The 17,861-nt window shown below is 41.1% G+C and overlaps 1 protein-coding gene across 1 annotated transcript in view; it reads right to left on the reverse strand.

The window, feature by feature from the left end:
- Positions 1 to 4,250: 4,250 nt before the first annotated feature.
- LOC138792890 (solute carrier family 22 member 4-like) overlaps positions 4,251 to 17,861 on the reverse strand; it is a 36,317-nt gene continuing 22,706 nt past the window's right edge. Inside the window, exons 4-10 of the mRNA XM_069970952.1 lie at positions 15,683 to 15,854; positions 13,979 to 14,105; positions 13,798 to 13,898; positions 10,555 to 10,769; positions 8,250 to 8,432; positions 6,816 to 6,951; positions 4,251 to 5,033 (exon numbers count right to left, since the gene is read on the reverse strand). Of these exons, the coding sequence (XP_069827053.1) occupies positions 4,943 to 5,033; positions 6,816 to 6,951; positions 8,250 to 8,432; positions 10,555 to 10,769; positions 13,798 to 13,898; positions 13,979 to 14,105; positions 15,683 to 15,854 (1,025 nt within the window). The 3' untranslated portion in view covers positions 4,251 to 4,942. The remainder of the gene's footprint in view (positions 5,034 to 6,815; positions 6,952 to 8,249; positions 8,433 to 10,554; positions 10,770 to 13,797; positions 13,899 to 13,978; positions 14,106 to 15,682; positions 15,855 to 17,861) is intronic.

Raw genomic sequence — 17,861 nt, forward strand, 5'->3', positions numbered from 1 at the left:
CGTAAATAAAGATTATAAAAAAAAAAGGTGGTATGCTTCAAGCCCAAGGGGGTAGAAGGTGAGCGTAATACCTCCCTCCCTTTTCATCATCCTCACTATCTAGATATCCCACGAGGCGCTGTAGCCTTTCTTTTTCTCTCCTTTGTTTACCTTTACTATGATGTACCATGAGATGTATATGATTATTTTTTAAACACATGATTCGCCCAGTTATCAATTTTTTCACAATGATCGGATAATGGATTATTAATTGATGTATACACACTTACAGACGTATTTAAAGGGAATCTGTCAGCTGTAATTCATGTTTCAAACTTCTAAAACTGTTAGATTGCTGCTATGACAAGGAGACACATGGTATCTTTCATATATCTATCCAGGATGTAGAGACATACTTTTATTATCTGGTACAAAGAGTCAAAGAGGCTTTTCCAAACTCCTGATCTGCTGCAAGCTGGAATGCCTCCTCTCTCCTCCTCCCTGCTTGATTGACACCTGGAAGCGAAGTCCAGCGCAGGCTCAGGTATGGGAGGGGGAAGGAGGAGGTGTTACAGCTTGCTGCTCTTCAGGAGCTCAGGAAAGCCTCTTTGCTCTTTCTTACTATATAAGAAAAGCATTTTTCTACATCCTAGGATCACAGACAGATATATGAAAAGTAACAAGTGTCTTCTGGATATAACAGCTATTTAACACTGTCAGCAGTTTGGAATGTGAATTGCAGCTAATAGACTCCCTTTAATGGTGCGTTCACACCTACAGGATCTGCAGCTGATTTTCTGCAGCAGATTTCAGTTAAATAACTGAACACAGCATCAAATCTGATGCTGTGTTCAGTTATTTAACTGAAATCTGCTGCAGAAAATCAGCTGCAGATCCTGTAGGTGTGAACGCACCCTAAGAGTGTTGTGGGTACTAGCCATTTATGCTCAAAAAAAGGCCAGGACCTAGCCGAAACGTTGCATCGCTAGGTGAAATAAAAGAGCCACGGATTTATTCTCAATGAAGTGCCGTCTCAGCTTGTGTTCATTGCATTTCCAGTGAAAGCGGTCCACTCCGGTGAGGCGCACACCAACAAGAGGGTTTTTTTGATCTGTGTAAAGTACTGCTGTCCTGTTCATGTCAACTCTGAAGATCTAAAGTGTACACCTTCTAGTACAGTGTCAATTCAAAGTGCCCTTAAAATCACTCAACACACAGCCATTATTGTGAGTACACCCCCAAGTGAAAATGGCCAAATTGTGCCCATTTAGCCATTTTTCCTCCCAGGTGTCATGTGACTCGTTATTGTTACAAGGTCTCAGGTGTGAATGGGGAGCAGGTGTGTTAAATTTGCTGTTATCACTCTCATGCTCTCTCGTAACCAGAAGTTCAATGAGGCACTTCATGGAAAACAACTCTGGGGATTTGAAAAAAAAAAAAAAATCTACATAATGATAAAGGCCAAGGGAGTAAGAAGATTGCCAACACACTGAAACTGAGCAGCAGCACGGTGGCCGAGACCATACAGCGGTTTAAGGCTCCGAACAAGCAGGCCTTGCCTATTACACTATAAATCTATAGAGGCGAAGTTTGTAACAGATCCACTGATTGATAGAATGATAGAAAAGTTCTATTGTGTATGTGTATTTGGTGGAAAAGGAGGAGGTTCATTTTAAAACGTTTACCGGAGCATAAAGCTGGTATCAATTTCACATAATCCATAGGCTTTATTCAATGCCGGTCTTTCTTTATAAGTTAAAAAAAATGTTTGGATAATAATTGTCCTATATGTAAGAAACCAGGAACTGCCTTTGTCCATATGATGTGTCTTGTTCTGGTATGCAGAATTTTTGGGAGATGGTGTATGACTCAGACATTACTCAGAGTGTAGGCTTGGAATTACCTAACACACCATGCTTGCCAGTATTAGGGGAGTCTACAAACAAAAAAAACCTCTGGCAATGGCCGACTCTGATTAACCTGTCCTTTTCAATAAGACTTGGTTGGCCTGGGACATGTTTAGGTACGCTCTAGGCTTGATAAGTTGGTTAGCTTGACTCCAGGACTTGAGTTAAATGGGTACTCTGGGCTAGCAGTACTTTTAGTGTGTGGCCAGGGAGGGGGTGGATATAGAAGGCGCCGCTCACTTACCTCCCCTGTTCCAGTGCCGGGTCCCGGATTGCGCCGCTCTGTTCTCCCATCCCGCGGGGCGCTTCCTGGTCTTAGCTCCGGCTCCGGCTCTCAAGGCAGCTCAGCCATCCAGCGGTCCTGGTGGGGTCCCGCCTGGGCCCCTGAATGGTTGAGCTGCATTGAGACATCACCTCTCAAGCCGCAGCTCAGACCAAGAAGCGCCGGCCGGCCGGGAGAATGGGGCGGCGCGATCCGCGACCTGGTGCTGTAACCGGGGAGATAAGTGACCGCCTTTCTATATCAACCCCCTCCCCGGCCACAGACAAAAAATAATTGCCTAGAGTACCCCTTTGAGATGTACCCCTCTCTTCTCTCTCTTCTCTTTCCCTTCACCTCCTTCTGCTTCTTTCCTTTCCTTTTTACTCTGTCTCTTATAGGATTGGCCGTTCCTTACCGCTCCTAAGGTTTATGTGATTGGTTAATTTTCAGACTGATGCCTATTATTTTATATGTTGCGAGGTTATAGACTATTTTCCCAACCAATGTCTTCACTTATCGTACTGTGGATCTTTACTGAGACGTACTCTCCAGTTATAAGCCCTTGTTTGCTCTGTTTTCCATGCTGTGGACTTGTTGTCTTCTTTTTTGCCTATTAGGATTTGCTGCACACTATTCACTTTGTTACAATTTATGCTATGAATCCTGTACTTCATTGGTTTGTTCCATTACGCAAATAAGTCCATTTCCTCTATTTGTTGTTAATAAAAGAGATTTAACATAAAACCTTTAGTAAGACAACAAAGAAAATTTTGAGAATGTTACTTTACACATGGCTTCTGATCATTAGTAAATGGATTGACCAGAGCATCTTTGGTGCTGGCCCTGTAAGGGCAACTTTATTTCGGCCCTTTAAGAGCAAATTCGGTGCCAGAAGTTCAAGAGCAAATTCGGTACCAGCTCTTTAAGAGTGATTTCAGTACTGCCACTTCTGATTCGTCTCTAAAGAGACAGGCTGCTCAGCCAATCACTGGCAGCTGTGTTCTCCCATCTCGGTCAGTGATACAACAACATTACAACATTGTTATTTCGGTAAGGTAGCGCTCTGGTCATTCAGGAGCTCACTGCATCATAATCCTGGCCACTTATTTTAATGTTTAGGCTCTGCTTATCCTGTGTCCACAAGTCAATGTTAAAAAAAGAACATTCTGAATGCAGCATGGCAGCCGGCAGTGTAATATCGTTTAACATCGCTGTTAAACCAAGTGTGAACATAGCCTAACACTGATTTTTCCTTTGTAATTAGTTTTTTACTGATTTGGATAGGAATTGTTTGTTACTTGTGTATTGAAATATTCATGTTTCAATGTTTATCCTCTGTACTGTAATACCATTTTCTACATGATTCCTGTTGACATGGATTTTAACTTGCACTTTATACATGTGTATGTAGCTAGAAGCATTTTATAAGGTTTATGTTACTGGGGAAAAAAAGCTTAACTTCTGGAGCCCACCTTTTTGGGGATGCATTTCCCCCAAATATATACTATTATAAATTAAAAAAGTGTGTGTGTGTTTATATTTTTTTTCTTACAGCAGGTGTGTGCAAATTTCTCATGTTGCTGGGACTTGCTCTTTATAAGGGCATATTCACATGCAAATAATTTTAGTTTACAGTCAGTATGTGTAGAACTGATTTTTAGTTGCATAAATAACACAAGGCCACGACCACATAACACCTTTTATTTGGACGTTTGAAGGACGCTTTTTTTGGACAGACGTCATTTTGTGCCCAAATAACGGTCATTATTTCAAAACAACTTCTGGTATACGTGGAATAAGGGCTGTTTGGTTTGACGTAAAAAAATTTTTTATATGGGTGCAAAATGACGGCTGTAAAAAAAAAACCATCAAACAGCCAAAAAAAAGGTATTGTTCATACTGTATAATGCGCCTATTGTTTCTATAGTAACAACAAAGTTTGTGATAGCAGAGACCCCACTCCATAGAGACAGTTTTAGAGTAATGTACAAGCATGTACAAGCAAGGAGTGCCTGTCTCCTAAGCTTCACCCAGGAGAAGTGAGCAAGCAATAATATAACTTGAGACTTTTCAGACAATGGTAAAAATTTAAACAAACACGGTTTACTTATATAGAAAATCATTTTCTTTATTATCGTTCATTGAACAGAACTGATTTTGGTCACAGTTTGTCTCAACCTAATATAGGCTGTACAGTAGAAAAACCCTTCATCATCTTTCAGCACCTGTGAGCCAAGAACACAAGACAATTGTGCTTTTCAGCTTTCAGGATTCTGCAGTCAGGAATGACTGCTGTAGAAAAGCTAACTTTTAAGCTATGTTCACACAATGTCTTTGAAGCAAAAATACAGGCGTTTTACTTATTACAACTGTAATTTGCATATTACAGCTTTATTCTTGCTTCAAAATATGGCCAAGAAAGGACGTTGTGTGAACGTGGGTGACAAACAAAGAGCTGAAAGATCTGAACGTCAACATAATCTCAATGACCAGAATTCCATCATGTATGAGAAATTAGTGACAAAATCACACAAAGGAAACTTACAAACACAAAAACCCATAATAAACTGAATGAGAAATTTTTTATCAACTTCCAGCACAGCCATGTCAATACGAATTTAGGAAGATAATAGGTAGCCACCAATACATCATGGCACTGCTGTGTATAAGAAAAGCTGTCCATTGGTGGTAAAATACTGTATGGAGGCATTGGTACTGTCTATCTTTCTTAAAGGCACAGTGCACTTAGCAGTACACATGATCCCATACTTTATTATAAAAATAGGCAAGAATGTCATAACTTTGTGGTGATTAATATGGAGCCATTTTTTAGTTCTTCCAACGTTTCTTGAAATTTTTTAGGGGACTTCTTTTTGCAACACAAGCTGTAAGGCAAAATATACACCATTTAGTAAGGATGATAAGTAATAAACATTTTTTATAGTAGTGTTGTCTCATGAAGGCAACCTGATTTTTACCTGATCACTATTGTTTTCACAGGTTATACATTTGCCCTATAGCCTATTGAAGTCAACTGTTGTCCATATAATACATATGTGCAAGTCGGCAAAAGCAAGACGCAAATCACAGAGACACACAGTTATAAAGAGGTATGCAGGATTAGAAAATACATAGCTTCTCTTGCATAAACAGCACCACCCCTGTCCCCCAGGATGTATGTGTTATTACATTACAGCTCTATTCACTTCCTTGAAACGGAGCTGCAAAATCACACCCAAACTGAGGACAAGAGAGGCCCTGTTTCTAGAAGAAAGTGGCTATGTTTCCTAATCTTAAAAAACCCCTGAATTGGTTGAGGTCTGAGTGCTCAGCTTCTCTACGAGATTCGCTTGATTATAAGTCTATGGGGCAGTCGCCTGCCACTAGATGGAAATCTTAGCGAGCCAGAGAGTGAAGCACTTAAAGTGAACCTGACATGAAAGCCAGCTGCTGATTCAGCTGAGATTTCCTCACTTAGGCCATGTTCCCACGTAGTAAGACACTGGCCGTGACCCTTCACTGTCGCTGAATTCAGTTGCCCGCATCTGAATTCCCCACTGCACACAATGGAGCGTTCGGCCAGAGCCGAACGCTCTATTGTGTGCACTGACATATCAGTGTTTTGCACCGCCGCCATGGATCCTGTCCAGAGTGTATATTATGTGAATACACTTCAGCCGGGATTCAATAGAGGGCAGCACAATGTCAGGTTGATATTAATCAAGGCCGTTGTTTCAAATCGGCAACAAAGGCCGTGATTAATATGAACCTTACGTTGTGTGAACATAGCCTTTAATCTGGAAGTTTGGGTCTCCATGGATACGAACACTTGCGTGCCACCCCCATTCTGATTCAATGGGGGTCGTGCTTTATGGCCTCTTTGTGTGTGTTTGTATCCATGGAGACCCAAACTTCCGGATTAAGAGATCTGGCAGTGGGCCATCATGACAGGTACACTTTAACCGCTTACTTTTTTTTCCTTATTCTTCCTAACACTAGGTGGGGGTCTAAACATTTAGACCTTGACCAATCAATACATGCCTCTACAGCATGTCAAAAGTTTTCTCTTATGGTGGACACTTTAAAGTGATTCATTTACCAGGACAGGTGACGTAAGTAAAAATAAGTCTGCAGACACTCTTTTTGAGGAGCAACTAAAATAAAACTAGGGGCCCATTTATTGTTTGATTGTTTGCTGACATTGTGTGCTGCATGATTTGTAACAGATTTAACAACCTGCAAGCAAGTTTATTCAGTCTGTCACAGGAAATACTATGTTTGACCAGTCAAGGTTTGAGTGGTCAGACACTCGCCAGGAGAAGCACTCGGCTTCACTCGCCGGCTTGCGGCTATCTCCGTCTCACTGCAGGAAATGGTCTCCATAATTTTTTAAAGCAACAGTACCCATAAAAAATACAGTGGGGTAGATTTACTAAAAGAATCATTCTAAGACATTGTAGAGGCAGGCCATGCTGTCTGAGGATGCAAAATCTGTCTCAATGGCTCATGCTGTTCGAAGAGAAGCAAGACTTTAATGGTTGGTTCTTGGGAAAGGTGTAGGCCCCAGTTACCCAACATTATCTAAATTTGACTCCAACTGACACGTTATAAAAGCTGTTCTTTCTTAATATACTGTAGCATTAATAAAACAAAGTTTTTTGGTTTACCATTTTATATTCTGTGTCTGGTCCATAGTTTCAGGTAGAGCTCTACCAAAAGTTTCTGGGAAAAACAGTACAAGAAGTCCCATAGTTACTGTCAAGCTTCCCATGAGGATGTAAGGCAGTATCCTGTTATAGGCACCTGGGCAAAACAATATATAGGGTATTAGGTTTTAAAGTTTATGCATTTACATGTTACATTAAATAACCTTGAAGGGACAGGCCACTTTATCACTGATTTTATAAAAGCGTAGTATTTTTAATGTTGTGCAATTAGCTTACGTAGACATCCTCCTGCTGTGCTGTTTTACTATACAAGAGGTACCGCACCAGTGCTGTCTCATCCTGCTTTGTGTGAATGTAGCGGTCCTGTCCATCAGCGTACTGAGACAAAAGCATAATCACATGCTCTTCCATGCTTAGATATAATATGAACGGGACTACCGCATTTACAGAACAGGACAGTCTGGGAGGAGGGCTTCTCCAAAAGCTAAAGTATGATTATAAAAAAAATCTATGATAAAGTGAACAACCCCTTTAAAACCTTCTTCAGAAATTTTGGCCTGAAAAATGCCCCTAAACCTTCATCTTTCTGACCTCTATGATGCAGTTGGTCTAATGTTTATCCCCCCCCCCCAATAGGGTGAATTAGTATATGTGTTTATGTGGATTTTTTTTATTATGTAATTCATGGAATTCTATTTTAGATTGTGAGCGAAAAGATTTAAAAAAAATCTTTAGGGTACAAACCCACTTGACGTATTTGCTGCGTGAATCAGTCTTAAAAATAAGCAGGCAAAACGCAGGTTGGCTTTATACGATTGTTCTGCGCTAAAATACGCAATTGCGTATTTTTGAAGCGTGAAGCTTGTTGTTAGCAAAGCATCAGTTGTTAACAACCTGTGCGAAAAACGCATGTAGCTTCACGCTTCAAAAATACGCAATTGCGAATTTTAACTCAGAACAATTGTATAAAGCCAACCTGCGTTTTGCCTGCTTATTTTTAAGACTGATTCACGCAGCAAATACGTCAAGTGGGTTTGTACCCTTAAAGTGAATTTACCATCAGGTAAATTCACTTTAATTTGACCCTCGGATAGATCTGCACCGGCACGGGGAAGCAGGTGCCGCGGTCCACTTATTGAACACCACAACTGGGTGTAAAAATGCTATAGCCAGAGCATGCCGTGTTTTGCAATGGAAACACAGCTTATAGCTGATAAGCTTTGCTATGACTATGACCACAAAGTTTTTTTTTAATCAGTACTGTGGTTGGTATTGGTAGCCACAAAGAATCATGGAAAGGTTTTTAAAAAAAATCCATGGGTCAAATTAAAGCAAATGTACCTGATGGTACATTCACTTTAAATGATAAACTGAATTGGAGAAAACTGCTCATCCTGCATAAAGCTTTTACATTTAGGATTTTGACAAGCTTACCAAGGTAAACAAAGTATGGAGAGATGACGCTTCCAACTCGAGAAGACATAGAACCAATACCCACACCCATATTCCGTATGACTGTGGGATAAAGTTCCGCTGTGTATACATATGCCATAGAGAAGGCTGCTGTAATTCCAAATTTTCCCACCATCACCAAAATGGTAGACAAGATATTAAGACCTGAAAAGATATCACTCATGGTATATCATATTATAAAACAAAAAGGCTATGCAAACACACCACAAATAATATATGTAACACTATAATCCAATGTAAGTGAATGTGGTAATGACAAACATTATTGGGCTGATTCCAACTAAAGAGAAGTGACTTTTCATCAAGATTTGTCCACCAAAATTTCTTTTCTTTCAGATCAACTGGTTTCATAGAGTTATATAGATTTATAATTTACCTTTATTTAAAAATCTCAAGTCTTCCCATGCTTATCTGCTAAAAGAATTTTTTTTTCCAGATTGACACAATGCTCTCTGCTTCCAACTCTTTCTGGACAGGAACTGTCCAGAGCAGGTGAGGTTTTCTGTGGGAATTTGCTGCTGCTCTAGACAGTTCCTGTCTCGGACAGAGATGTCAGCAGAGAACACTGTCTGGCTGGGTTCACACTACGTATATTTCAGTCAGTATTGTGGTCCTCATATTGCAAACAAAACCAGGAGTGGATTGAAAACAGAGAAAGGATCTGTTCACACAATGTTGAAATTGAGTGGATGGCTGCCATTTAATGGCAAATATTTGCTGTTATTTTAAAACAACGGCTGTAATATTGAAATAATACAGTTATTTACCCATCCACTCAATTTCAACATCGTGTGTACAGAGCCTTTCTGTGTTTTCAATCCACTCCTGGTTGAGGTTGCAATATGAGGACCACAATACTGACTGAAATATACGTAGTGTGAACCCAGCCTAAGACTGAAAAGAAAACACCACTTCCTGCAGGACATACAGCAGCTGATAAGTACTGGAAATTTTTAAACAAGTAAATTACAAATCAATATAATTTTCTGAAACCAGCTTATGTGAAAGAAAAAGCCTTTAGCTCGATTATTTTAAGAAAATACGCTTAGCCAACCTAATGATGCAAATATTAATTTAATTCTATTAAATGTTCCTATGACAACATTCAACTTGCTCAGTTGCCCCTAGCAACCAATCAAATTCCACCTTTCATTCCTCACAGACTCTGGTAAATAAAAGGTGGAATCTGATTGGTTGCTACTGAGCCAGTTTCACTTTACACCATGTTTGATAAATCTCCCCCATTGTCTTAGCCTGTGAGTCCTCAGGCTAAGTGAATCGCACTGTCAATTCACTTCGTTCTGCAAAGCAAATTTCTGCCGATTCGTCAAAGGAATTCGCCAAAAAAATAAATGGTAGTCACACATGCTGTCTGGAGCGTCACTGGGCGGGAGAAAGGGATTAACCATAACCCCTTGTGCCGGTCCAATCAGCTGCAGGCACCTCTGTGATGTCAGCACCTCCCCTCTATATAAGGCGGTTTGGTCGGCTGTGTGTAGAGGAGAGAGCAGGATGGCAGTGGGCAGTTAGAGCAGAGCAGGGAGAAACTAACAGAGTGATATATGGACAGAGAGGAGAGGAATGGTGGAAATTGGATGATTGACTGGCTGATTGATTTTTGACTTTTTTACAACATACTGTAACAAATTCGCCCTTCTGTAATAGTCGCAGTATTGTAGCTACTATAGTGTTGGCTGTTTTAAAGAAAATAGTTAAGATTCGATTCACAAATCTCAATAAGTTTGACCAAAAATTTGTGAAGCTCGCGAAATGAATTTCCATCTGCTTTGCTTTTCTCTAGTATTAATATTAAAAAAATATGAACATTTTGCTCATTGAAGCTCTATCATTTATACATTGTGATAGCCCTCTTAGGTAATGGAGTACATAATGTACAGTCCTATGCAATTTCACAATGTGTTGTAGCAAACAGACTCAGCTCTGCTACATCTGTTTGCCTATGCCCATCCCATTTATAATAAACAGGTCACCGTCTTACAGGCACGCCAAGCCAAAAAGATGGTCACGTACTGTTCACCACATTTATTACATGCTGTTTCTGTATACTCTAATAGAGGATGTGGCTTTGCAAGACAAGGAAGACTATACCCAATGATCTAAATGGTGCAAATTATGGCTGCTAGAAAGTGTAAAATGCACCAGATTTAGTGAACGGTCTGAACCCCTGTCACACATCTGACACATTGTTAGACTGTCATTCAATAGCAGGTATTATGTACATTGTCCTTATAAATGAAATACTTACTTTGTGGTACAAGTTGTATAAGGAGCAGCACAATTCCACCAAGAAGCATTGTTCCACACATCGCATAGCGCCTGGGTACATGTCCAAGGAGCTGCCATGCTATAATATATGATGGCACTTCAATCACAGCCAAAAGAAAGCAGTTCAGAAATGGATCCCCGTGTAAATTTGGAGTATTCAGGGAAACTCCAAAATATCCAATGGATACAATCAACCTGGAAAAGAAGCATTATTGTATATCACCAGGGGATGTGCATTAAAAAGGGTGTTAAATATACAGTATAACATAAACAATAAAATAAGCAAGCACATAAAACGTTAGCTTAATAAGTAGCAGACTGGTAGAGAACAGGTCCCGCCCATCTATGATTGATTTATCCTAATAAAGCTGGTTTACCAGGCAAGAGACAGTGCAGGCTGCCACTTGGATGTTATGCAAAGAAAGACACATATATATGGCTGTATTTATAGATTAATCTAAACTTACTGTCTTTTATCTACAGTGACTTTTGTATATTGTATGACATAATGTATACATTTAGTGTGATCTCCTGTAATATTTTTTGTGCTATATCTAGAACAGTTAGATAAATGAAGACTGGTGCAGTTGAATCTCCCATTGGTAATAACTAGAGTTAGGGTAGCTTCACACGTACCGTATCACTGCTGTTTTTACGCACGTAAAACACAAGAAAATCACAGATCCGCCTTTGCGATTTTAGATGCAAAAAAATCGCATGAATTGACCTTCGTATTATGTATATATAAAAAACGCAGCGTAAATTACGCACATAATACGCAGGTCAATTCATGCGATTTTTCTGCATCTAAAATCGCAGGGGCGGATCTGCGGTTTTCTTGAGTAAAATCAGCAGCAATACGGTACATGTGAAGCTACCCTTAGGGTGCGTTCACACGTACAGGATCTGCAGCAGATTTAATGGTGCAGATTTGAAGCTGCAGATTCAAAGCAAATCAATTCTGGGCCATCAAATCTGCTGCAGATCTGCTGCTGAACTTTGCAGATCTGCTGCAGCTTCAAATCTGCGCCATCTGCGCAGCTGCAGATCCTGTACGTGTGAACGCACCCTCAAGAGCAACTGGAGCAAGCTTGAGGACAATTGTTTGGCATTTGAATACCGATGATTGAAGAGGTTCAGTGTAGGACTGGGGTTTCTGAGGCCCACCAGGGGAAATGATCCAATAAAGAACCAGTGAGAAACGACATGTCAGTCAGTGTTAGTGCAGGCTCTAAAGTTGGGGGCCCTCTGGTGGGCCAGTCCGACACTGAAGAGGTTGGATGCAGCCCTAAGGAGTCCTGGAAAACATGGATTTAGCCATAGGCTATGTTCACACAATGATTTTCAATGGCCATTATTTGATACTCACAAGCACAGCCGTTATGTTGAGTTTTACATAATGGCTGTTATTTAAAATGCTTACATTACATTATTCTGGGTTAGGTTTCACATGACTGCTTTTTCACACCCTTTTGGGTGTGGCTTTTTTAGAGTTCGATTCAAAATTGTGCAAATTGTGGTGAAAGAATGGTGAAAAAAAACTATGCGTTAAATAACACCCACTGTTCACTAAATAACGGCCGCAAATCAATGACAAGAACATTAATTTGACGGCTGTTGTGGACAGCGACTTCAATGAAAACAACGGCCATTATTTTAAATTAAAATGGCAGCCATTATTTTACAGTGTGTGAACATGGTAATATGCTATATCTACGTTTTCCTGGACTCCCTAGCGCTCCATCCAACTTTTTCAGCCTTCGCTCTCCGCTGCTCTCCGATCAAAGAAATGACATGTCAATTCTTTGAGCAAAGAGCAGCGGACAGTGGAGGCGCATAAAAGAGCGGCGGAGAGTGGAGACACCCAAGACATCAAATTGAGATAGTGAGGCAGGCGGGATTCCGAGCGGAGTACACGGCGGGGGTTCCGCCTTGCTCAGTGTGAACAGGCCCTAATGGTCAGTTAAGAATATAAAAGAGAGAGGTATAAGGGTATGTTCACACAAATTCCCTGGTATACATCTAGGAGAATGGGATGCAGACATATTCCACATCATGTCCCTACCATCCCCATTCATATCCATGTGCCGAATCTTACAGCAGCATATACTGTTCGGACACTTTAAAGTGTGGTTAACAGTATACAACAGTATACGCTCACAAATGCACCAAATATAGTAACTTTAATACTACATTCATCACACTGAGAGAAGTTGATCCAGCGGGATATGCATTCAAATTCTGTTCTCCAGGGTTGTCGATTAGAGATGAGCGAACCTTGAGCATGCTCGAGTCCATCCGAACCCGAACGATCGGCATTTGATTAGCGGTGGCTGCTGAAGTTGGATAAAGCCCTAAGGCTATGTGGAAAACATGGATATAGTCATTGGCTGTATCCATGTTTTCCAGCCAACCTTAGAGCTTTATCCAACTTCAGCAGCCCCCGCTAATCAAATGCCGATCGTTCGGGTTCGGATGGATTCGAACCCGAACCCGGTTCGCCCATCTCTATTGCCGATATATACCACAAAAGTTGGTTCTTTATTAGGCCTGAATCTTAATTGATGGGTTGCTGACACCCAACACCCCCACTGATCAGCTGTTCGGGATAGTTACTGCACTGCACTACACAGTGAACGGAGCCAGAAGCATCAGTGTTTTTTATGTGTGTTTTGCACTATTTTTAGTTTCCAATAAAGAAGCATTTTTACTTAGCAATGCTCGGTTGGAGGAGTGCATGTTTTTGCAGTACCTCCACCGTAAGGCAAGTAGTTTACCTGTGCACCTGCACCATACAGCAGGATCACAATGATGTAAAGACAAGCTGTCCGAAAAACTGATTCTCAGCTGTTACCGATCATATTTTACAGGATGCTGGTTGGTGTTATAAGGCTGCTTTAGAATCTTTCTGAAACTGGGTCATGCACCTGTCTTCTGCCTGGGAAATGTGTTCTCTTATTAGGCACTAACAGCAATGGTTACATTATTTATGGGAGACTAGATGAATGCAATGTAAGGGTATATTTTGCTCTTTATGTTTCTTCATGTCATGTTTGTAGATTACAATATCTCTTACACACAGTATCTGAACATGTCGGACAGCAGAGGCAGCCGCAGCCTTAGCATTACTCACTATGACACAGCACTTCACAATGCAGCAAGCAGCAGAGGACTTTGTGACTATAGCCATGTAAACAGGATCCTCTCTGAAGATGGCACTCACCAAAACATGATAGTAAGAATTGTGATGACTCGTATGTTATGGGTCTTCAATAAATCCAAGATAGTATGCCGCCTGCTCTGTCGCTGTTTATTTTCATCCAGCTATGGAGAAATAATACAGTCTCATATCTATCTGACATGGAGCTATATGTCTGCAGCACAGTCACTATCACATACTTTACCTCAGCAGCTTTAAAGATGACGGCAGGTGCAGAAACTTTATTTTGTTTTGCAGCCCTTCTTATTATAGCTTCAGCTTCTTCTATCCGTCCCTGAGAGATCAACCACTGTGGAGATTCAGGAATAAACCTGGAAGACAACACAACAGGAGTATTTGGGTTTTCATACAAAATACCTTTTTGCTTCTTTCCTCTGACAGTACAACAAAATATTGTTATAGTTTAAATGGGGTGTTCCCTGCTGATGGTGTACTCCATCTGTAGTGTTCCAGCACAGGTGTGCCACTAACTTCTTATTGCACCAACCAAGGCAAAGTAACTTATCAGGCTCTCACAGATGGGTATGAAGGTGGAACGATGTGTTATGTGTATTTTCCCCACTAGGTGCCACTAAGTCCTTGTTACCCCCTACGCACAGCTGAAGGAAACAATGGGTTAAGTGTCTTATGTTGTTCTTATGTCCTATCACAGGTACAGGTATTTTCCCTCCTTTCTCTCTCCTATCACCGCTTTCCTTTCTTCTTCACACACAACCCCACCAATCACTAGGAAGCTTAGTTTCGCCCTATAAAAAGGAGGTTAGTTCCTGGTGGGGGGAATTCTCTAGTCAGTTGAGAGAGAGACACACACACCTAGAAAGACAGTTCCTGCTGCAGTGAAGCCAGGGCCTGGCTTAGGCCAGGACCCTTGTCAGGGACCAAGAGACTTAACTTATTTCCTTTTCTTATGCAAGCAACCACTAGCATGCTGTGCTAGAAGCACCAGGAGGAAAGTAAGTCCTGTGAGGATCACCTTGTCCACACCAGGGATACTCTCAACACTGTACAGGGCAGTGACCTGTATCCAGTAAGGCACTGACCCCTGTGGAACAAAGCTGCAACTAGCCTACATATATTTCACTGTATAACAAATGACTGTCCTGAAAGGCTTCGGGAATTCTGCTTCACCCAGGACCTAAGACCTTGTACTACCCTTAAGCCCCTATTTCACGGGGTTGTCTAGAGGAGCAAACGAGCGCTCTCATCGCTCGTTTTCTCCTCGTTCCCCGCTCACTGCCGCCGCTATTCAACGCGGCTGCAGCGAGCGGGTGAGTGCGGGAGGGGCGACGGGGCTGCCCGGGGGATCACTGATCGTCCGGGCAGCCCATAGGATAGAGCAGCGTCTGCTGCCGATGCTCCTATTCAACGGAGCGACGGCAGCAGATCGCTGCTATATCAGTCGCTTGTTTTTCAACATGTTGAAAAACAAGCGACTGCAAAGATCAGTCGACTGAACGATGTCGGCTGATCGTTGCACTCTATTCCACGGGACGATTATCGTTCGTAGCGGCCGATATCGGCCGAATACGAACGATATTCGTTCCGTTGAATAGGGCCTTTACAGGATGGGAAAGCCAACACTGTAGGGCATGAGGCAGTCAGAAACGTGAGTATGAGTTTTCTTTTCCTTCTCTTAACCACACAGCTACAGTACAATATCGCTAGCTAACCCCAACAAGGACCGTCTGGCCCGCTATGCTGCACATCAAAGTGAATGCAATACACAAAAACATCTGTGCAACTGATGAGCAATAGTATCTTCTGACTGCTCTCTATGGAAAAGGTTCACATGCTCTTTACAAGTAAAGTCATACTAGGAAAGAAGTAAGTAGTGATATAATGAACAAATGATTCCCCATTTATAAAGAATTGCCGCAGATGAACTCACCACCACAAGGGGATACATAGCAGTCCAGGAAGAGTCAGGGCCATCAGTAATGTCCTCCAGTCCCGGATGAAATAGGCAAACAAAGGCAGAATCATGTATCCAATCGCAAAGAATATACAAATGCCTAATGTTGAAAAGATGATCCGGGCAGACTTGCCAAGTATTTCTGATCCTATAAAAAATGGCAGTGAAACATAGTAAGTCTAAGAATGGTGGCTTAATTAAAAAAGCATTCTGTAGCTGAGGGATGAGCATATTATTATGGCTTTGATGAATATTCTATAGGAACATCATTAAGAAGAAGCTATATGATTCTCTTCTGGAATGGTAACCCTCCATAGTGCAGTTGTCAGGCAGTGTAGTATGAGTAAGCTATTTGTCTCAAATAATCGTGTTATTGAACTCAGCTGACTTGGCATTGTGCTTAAAGAAATGAGAATGACAATCTGGCAGCAGAAACCTAATGCCATTTCCGGGGTGAAACATCTGGTTATGGTTCTTTCACACTACTACCAACCTCCAAGATCCGAGTCCGATAGAGATCACGTCCTCATAGAATCATCCCCCATACAAGCTCTCATAGAAAACCAGGGACGGCTCACACACAGTGCAGAAACAACTCTCTTATGTATGGGGTAGGTTTTTAGGTACAGAAAATTCTGTAAATAGTATTTAGCCCATCTCAAGTTGAGAATTTTTTGTGTAGGAGAAATCAATGCAACATTATCATTTAGGCTATGTTCCCACTTCAGGAACATAGCGGGGAAAGGTGTCCATTACATAATATAGACGTCAAATATCAAAGATCATGATCATTATAATGATAATGAGACATCTGCCTGTGCCTAACATGTTCCCAAAGAGGGAACATAGCCTAAAGCAGAACTGTATTATATCCGTGTTATACAGTATATTTACTCTTTTTGTGCAATAATCCTGGCAGCCATGTCATCTGACGATTGTTTAAATGTCTGTATATATATATAGTGGGTGATGTTTAAGTGACTATTTACTTATTATTACTTGTGCTGAAATGCCCCATACTGGATTTAAAGGGTGTCATTAGAAAATTACCTGAAAATCACGTTTTTAGGTTAAACATATTTTTTAAGATTTTTTTTACTAATTTTATAAAAAAAATATCCAAAAATAGTAAAAGATGAAGAAAAAGAGCATGTTCCAGTATCTGGACTAATCAGTCAAAAAAATCTAGGTGATACATTCTTCATTTAGTTCCAGCACCCTGAAAAAAAACACAAATTTACCTACCGTGTGAAAACAAAAAAGCCTAGATTTAAAGGGTACCAGAATGTTCAGACATTTTTTCTCCTACACAGGCTTAATTTCAAATTTACACTTGTAATGTGTCCCATACTTTGTACACACACTCAAGAGGCTATAGTACATAAATGTATTATAAATGAACAGCGGTGGAACACTCATTGTAAACTAGCTCAGTTGTTTTTTACAGGTTTAACATCAGGCACTCTCCCTCTTCCTAGATAGAATTACAGCATTTTCTAACTGTAAGGGTTGTATTACACGCCCTGATATCCAGGGTAAGCAAGCACCCATGCTATGGTCTCCAAACTGCGGCCCTCCAGCTGTTGCGAAACCACAACTCCCATCATGCCTGGACAGCTAAAGCTTTGTATTCGGCTGCCCAGGCATGATGGGAAATGTAGTTTTGCAATAGCTGGAGGGCCGCAGTTTGGAGACCCATGTCTAGAGCCTATTATGCGGCTCGATTATCTTGCAGCAAGGGATTCCCAGGCATTGTTTAGGATGTCCATGCAGCCCTTGCTTTAAAGTGTACCTGTCGTTCAATTTTTTTTTGCAGAAATCAAAAGTACAGGCGATTTTTAGAAACTTTGTAATAAGGGAGGTAAGGCACCAAAACTACAGCTACATCACCAGGCTCTCACATCTGACGTCTGACCTCTCTGACCTCTGAATACCCGCTGTGTAATCCTATGTTCTCTGCTCTCTGCTGCCGACTAAACTCTTTTCTTTCCTCCTCCCCCCTCCCCTCTCCATAAAACAGACAGGGGCATGTCTGATGCAACAAGACATAATTTCCTGATAATGAGCAGTGGATGAGAGAGAGGAGGAAGGGGGGACCTGGGAAAAGTCTTTTATCGCAGATAATGCCATATTTGCCTAATAAACCCAATTACAA

Source organism: Dendropsophus ebraccatus, chromosome 1 (genome assembly GCF_027789765.1).
Source record: "Dendropsophus ebraccatus isolate aDenEbr1 chromosome 1, aDenEbr1.pat, whole genome shotgun sequence".
In the NCBI taxonomy this organism is placed as follows: domain Eukaryota; kingdom Metazoa; phylum Chordata; class Amphibia; order Anura; family Hylidae; genus Dendropsophus; species Dendropsophus ebraccatus.